Source organism: Vombatus ursinus, unplaced genomic scaffold (genome assembly GCF_900497805.2).
Source record: "Vombatus ursinus unplaced genomic scaffold, bare-nosed wombat genome assembly UNPS02011916.1, whole genome shotgun sequence".
NCBI lineage: Eukaryota > Metazoa > Chordata > Mammalia > Diprotodontia > Vombatidae > Vombatus > Vombatus ursinus.
The window spans coordinates 4,158,035-4,163,527 of NW_020951694.1; the positions used below are offsets into that span (position 1 = coordinate 4,158,035).

The 5,493-nt window shown below is 44.1% G+C and overlaps 1 protein-coding gene across 1 annotated transcript in view; it reads right to left on the reverse strand.

The window, feature by feature from the left end:
* LOC114039370 (zinc finger protein 286A-like) overlaps positions 1-4,628 on the reverse strand; it is a 16,673-nt gene extending 12,045 nt beyond the window's left edge. Inside the window, 3 exon segments of the mRNA XM_027857085.1 lie at positions 2,338-2,426; positions 3,582-4,031; positions 4,541-4,628. Of these exon segments, the coding sequence (XP_027712886.1) occupies positions 2,338-2,426; positions 3,582-3,615 (123 nt within the window). The 5' untranslated portion in view covers positions 3,616-4,031; positions 4,541-4,628.
* Positions 4,629-5,493: the final 865 nt, after the last annotated feature.

A 5,493-nucleotide genomic window follows, 5' to 3' on the forward strand; every position in this document is an offset into this window, starting at 1 on the left:
GTGTGTGTGTGTGTGTGTGTGTGTGTGTGTGTGTGTGTGTGTGTGTGTACACTTGCTGAATAAAGGTCATTTTGTGTTAGATGCCACTGTCTGAATCACTGAGTTTTACCCCTATGTCTCCCATATATGAGTGTGGACAGAGGACAGGATGAAGATCAATCTGCCCTTCCATACTGGCCCTATAGCAAGGTCACTCAAAAAGCCTGGAGTCTAGGTTTGGGTGCCATTCTGGGAGTTTGGTCCTTGAGATGTATTTACAGTTTGTCTAAGAGGCACATTCCAAGTTCCAGACACAGATATATGTCCCTGCTCTCACTGCCAACCTATCGCTTTCACTGTCCTACTTCTCAGTGCAGGCCACCCGTCTCCTTGCTACCCTAACTCAAATCTTCATATCTATCCAGTTAACTCCTATCCTACTCTCCTTCAACTGTCTCCTCAATAATCCCTTCATACTTCGTCCTGTTGCATTCCTGATTGATTTAATTTGAATTCTCCTGAAATTTGAAAATTTCACCTTTCTCTTAACACCTCACCTATGCCAAGATCACTACTTTTCTCCTGCAATCTCTTAAACAATGGAAAGAAGATTAGCCTTCTCCTTGCATCCCAGTGCCACTTCCAGACCACTAACCCATTACCCTGTTTCACTTTTCTTCATTCAAAATCCATGCCATTCACCTTTAACAAAATCATTATGATCATTACATAATTATCATTGCTACGATCATGTACCACAGAGCCCTCTCTCCCCTTCTGCCCAACTTCTACCTTCTTAGATAACTTCAGTACCTGTCTTAATGACTTCAGCATTCATGCAGATGATCCATCTGACATTACAATACAGTTCCTTGAATTTCTGAACTCTACTGACCTTTCACTTGTACCCATTAATCACTGGCAAGGCCACATCCTTAGACTTCATTATTATATGGCATAGCCTCATGTCCAAGACCCCAAACAGGTGTCAGAACTTTGAGTACAATTTCCTTACCTACCATGCGGATCATTCAACAGTCATATAAAATGCCTACTATGTGCCAGGCATTGTGCTGGGGCTAAAGATTAAAAAAAACAAAAAACAACAAAAAAAAAGAAATGAAGCAATTCTCATTCTTAAGGAGCATACTTAAGTTCAAATTTTGCCTGTTACTTACTACCTTATATGAGCTTGGCCAACCAAGTCATTGGTTGTCTTCCTCAAATGTAAAGTAAAGGTGCTGGACTAGATGAGCTTCAAGTCACTTTCCTACTCTAAATTTATGATCTTATCATCCTTAAACCACCAAATTTATTCTTCTCCCTCACTGAGGAGTAAGATTAAACATTCATTTTTTCGCATTTTACACTTGATTAAATTCAATATTGTCTATATATATAATCCTGTATAAATATAATCGTGGACTCCCTTTGTCCCTGTCATAACAATTCTCAATCTTGAAATAAAGTTAATCTTTCTTCATTCCTGCCTCCAAGTTACAGAGTTCTGCTGAACTATGTGAAAATCAAGATGGTGCAATACGCTCAAAGTTAAGGAAGGTGGTTAAGAGTCATGTGCCAAAAAGACCCAGAAGGCTATGCCCTGAGAAATGGTAAGGGAGTCTGACTACAAAGAAAGCATTATTGACCTTCAGGAAAAGCCACAGTGGAGTTCTAGGAGAAAAAGCCAGACAGAAGAGTGTTGGGAATGGAGCTAGTCTATGTAGAAGGAGAAACGGGCTGTCAATGACGCTGACAATAAAGGCTGTAAAAGATGTTCCTGAAAGGTAAAAAAGAACAAACTAGAGTACAAATGGAAAGGAAGACACTTCTTCCTTCACAATTATCAGAAAGAATGAGAAGATACATGTCAGGACTGGAAAATGTTTTGATTTAGATGAATATGTTCTTATATTTTTGTAGATACAACCTACAAGAGAGTATTAAGCAGAGTATAAAGATGCTAGATACTCACCGAATCCTAGTTAAGTGAAAGGGTAATTGTTGTGTGGAAAGGTCAAGAGAACCGAGAGAGGGCACTAAGCAAATAGAGAGCATTCTCCATGAAGTCCATTTTGCTTCACCACAAGAAAACAGCAAAGTGGAGGAAGAAACAGTGATTATAGTTTCGAACTAAGTGGGTTATAGGATGACAGCATCTTGGAACTGGGACACCTGAATCTCTAATTCCAAGATCCTATAACTTAGTTAATCTCCTGGAATAAGGGCTCAGATCTGAATTTCTGTTAAGACTGAAATATGCTAGAGCTAGAGGGAGAAAGTGTTTACATTCTGAGAAAAAGAGTCTGTTGGGGGCAGGGGTGTGGAGGGGAGGGAGAGAAAGGAAGTTCAACTTACATGGGACCTGGCTGTCAGTCGAAGAGCAGCTGTTCCTACCTCCTGGGTCTTCCTTTCTTGGGGAAGGAAAGAGTCCTGAGAAGACTGAGCTGGGGAAGAAGAAATGATACATTAGGAAAAGGCAGTGCTGTCCTAAATGACCCACTAGGTATAGCGCCACAATTACTATAAAATCTCCTTCAAAAGAAAAAGAAGTTAGCTTCATCTGCTCTCAAGATAAGAAAGCAGTGTCAGAGTCATTGATGCTCAAGTACCCAACCATCCCTACGATCTAGTAGAAAGTTCTGCTCTGGGAGTTAGAACATAACGGCTGAAGTTCCAACTCTTTCTACAGAGCTGTGTAAACTTCTTTGTGCTTCATTCACCTCCTCACTCAATAAGGAAATGTAAATTTTTACTTAAAAAATCCTATGGCTCATTCTTGCTTATAGAATATGTGAGGAAGCAATATGCTGAGTTATTTTAAGGAAATGGCTTCACCAATATGAAAATGTTACTTACAGAAGTCACCTGGTCTAGTAGAAAGAACAGAGAACTGAGAGTTCTATTACAGGCTCTATCTCTAGCTGGGGTCTAAAGTCAGTTACTTGGCTGGAGTCTCAAGTTTTCTCGTTTATTATATGTTGTGTTTTTGTATGGATAAAATGAAATCATAGCTACAAATAAGCTTTGATAATTAGGGATACGAATCTTCATATTAACTTATTTAATGTCAGAATAATATCAACAGCAGATAACATTTTAAAATAGGACCTTCCTGCAACAAAACTATAGACATCTCTTGAGTCTCACAACAATTTTGTGAGATGGGTAGTACAGATATTATTAGAGATATTAAATGAGCTACTCAAGGTTGCACAGTTAAGACATGACAGAATTAGATGTGAACCTAGGTCTTTTAACTCCCACTCAATTTTAACTCCTTCAATTATACCATGCTGCCACCTTGGGCTGGTATCAACCTTGGAGGGTAAGGAGAAGGATAAATAAGTCATCCCTTTAACCTCAACTGCAAGAACAACACAGAAAAAGGTGTTTCCCTCTAACTTCAAAAGGTACACCGATGCACAAATAAGAGTTGGAAAGGGGGAAATGGGCCAGATAATGTGATATAAGAGATTTATACTAAGGCTCCATTTTCTTTCATTGAGCCCAAGTAGATTTTCCTCTCTCCCATCTACTCAGGTTTCTGTTTTATCATTTCTACAAAAAGTTAATCTCACCACCTGTAGTGCCATTCTCACCTTCCTCCTCAATCACTTGAGTTGACTTCTCCATAGTTAACCACCTCTTTGGGGTCTGCTGATGGACTTCAAAGTCTTTATCTCTCTGGGCAGAACAGTCAGTAGTTGCTCCCGAAATTCCAGGATCTGTTCTCTTCTATGAATCTCTTGCCCCTGCTCAGGGGCTCTGAGGAGCATCTAGAATCTTCTTTCCTGCTGGAATAGACCCCACTCGGTAGGCTGGTGGCCTCCACCCTGTCGCAGTAATGTTTCTTTGGGGTTGGGAGTTCAGCAGTGACGTCTCTTTAGCTGTCAACATTCATTCTCTAAGAGAAGGATGGCCCTGAAGTCCAGACTTGGCGGCAGTATAGTCGGGCTGCTGACGGGCGTGGGGGGTGGGAGGAAGAGATAGAGCTGGGTCAAGGAGGGGTTACCTAGTGGCCTTAGATCCAGACTTAGGCCTTTAGAGTCCTGCAAAGAAGAGCAAGAGATGCAGGAACACGCATGGCCAGAAAGTGAACAAACCATCAAGCACAATTAGAGGAGGGTCGAGTTCCTGGGGGCGAGTGGGACACAGAGACACATAAATATATCTGCTCCCAAACACAAATATACCCTCACCCACAGGTTTCTCCTCCCCCATATGTAGGTGCACACACACACACACATACACACACACAGAGACACACACACACACACCGAGACACACACAGAGACACACACACACACACACGCTGTGGGGAGCGAGGTCAGGAGGCGGGTCGATTTGACCCCATTCACTTCCCGGTACACCCCAGGCTGCTGGCCCGGCCTGAGCGCCACGGTCTGAGGCCCCACCCCCGCAAGGGCGCTCCCGCCACCCCCCTCTTCGGCCTGCTCCTCCCCTGCCCAGCAAAGGTCCCCAGGCTCCCGGGCCTGCCGGGGGCCGCCATTCTGCCCCGCCACGGCGTGGCCACGGAAGCTCCCTGCCCCCCACTCACCTCCCGCGCCGCCTCCAGAGTGGACAAAGACCACGGCCTTCCAGGCCTGAGAGGGGTTCGCGCCTGCGCACAGCGAGCCTCCGAACGCGGCTGCTGCCAGACCCCGCACGGGCGGCGCCTCCCCTGCTCCGTCCCTTCCTTCTTACCCCCACCCCCGCTGCGCTGCGCTGCGCCCCGCCCCGCCTAGCTCCCCGATTTCTCCTGATTGCATCTCCTTTGTGTATAGTTTGCTCCGTTATTTTGTCAGCTCTGTGATGGCAGGGACCGCCTTTGTCTTTGTTTGTATCCCCAGTCCTGAACACAGTGCCTGGCACGTAGTAGGCCCTTAATAAAGGTTTATTCACTGACTTACTGATGGACAGACAGGTGCCCACAGAGGTATATGCAACATACATGCAAAGTAAATACCAGGCATTTGGAGGGAGGAGCTAGCTGGGTAGCCAGGCAAGGCTTCATGTAGGAGGTGGTGTTGATGCTGGGTTCTGAAGAAAGCAGAGGTGAAGGGGTACATTTAGCATGGAGAGCAGTCCACATGCATTTAAGTTCTTACTACATGTAATAATAATATGATTAATATAATGCATTGTTGTTGTTATTATTATATATCAGGCACACTAAGTGCAAAGCTTTGAAAGAACTTATATCTCAAGGGAAGGTACAATTTGTAAATAACTAACTACGCGAACGTAGAGGCAAAGTCCCTTGGTAGTACCCTCCTGTATAAGCAGCATGTGACCTAAGTCTTGAAGGAAACCAGGAAAACAAGAAGCAGAGATGAATGGGGGAGGGGGGAGATAGTGACCAGTGCGGGGGACAGCAAGGAGGCCAGTACAGCTGGATCATTAGAGTTCATGGGGGGAGCAAGAGCACTATGTAAGAACACTGAAGGGTAGGAACGGGTCAGGTTATGAAGACCTTTAAATATCAGAGGAATTGTATTTGATATTGGAAAT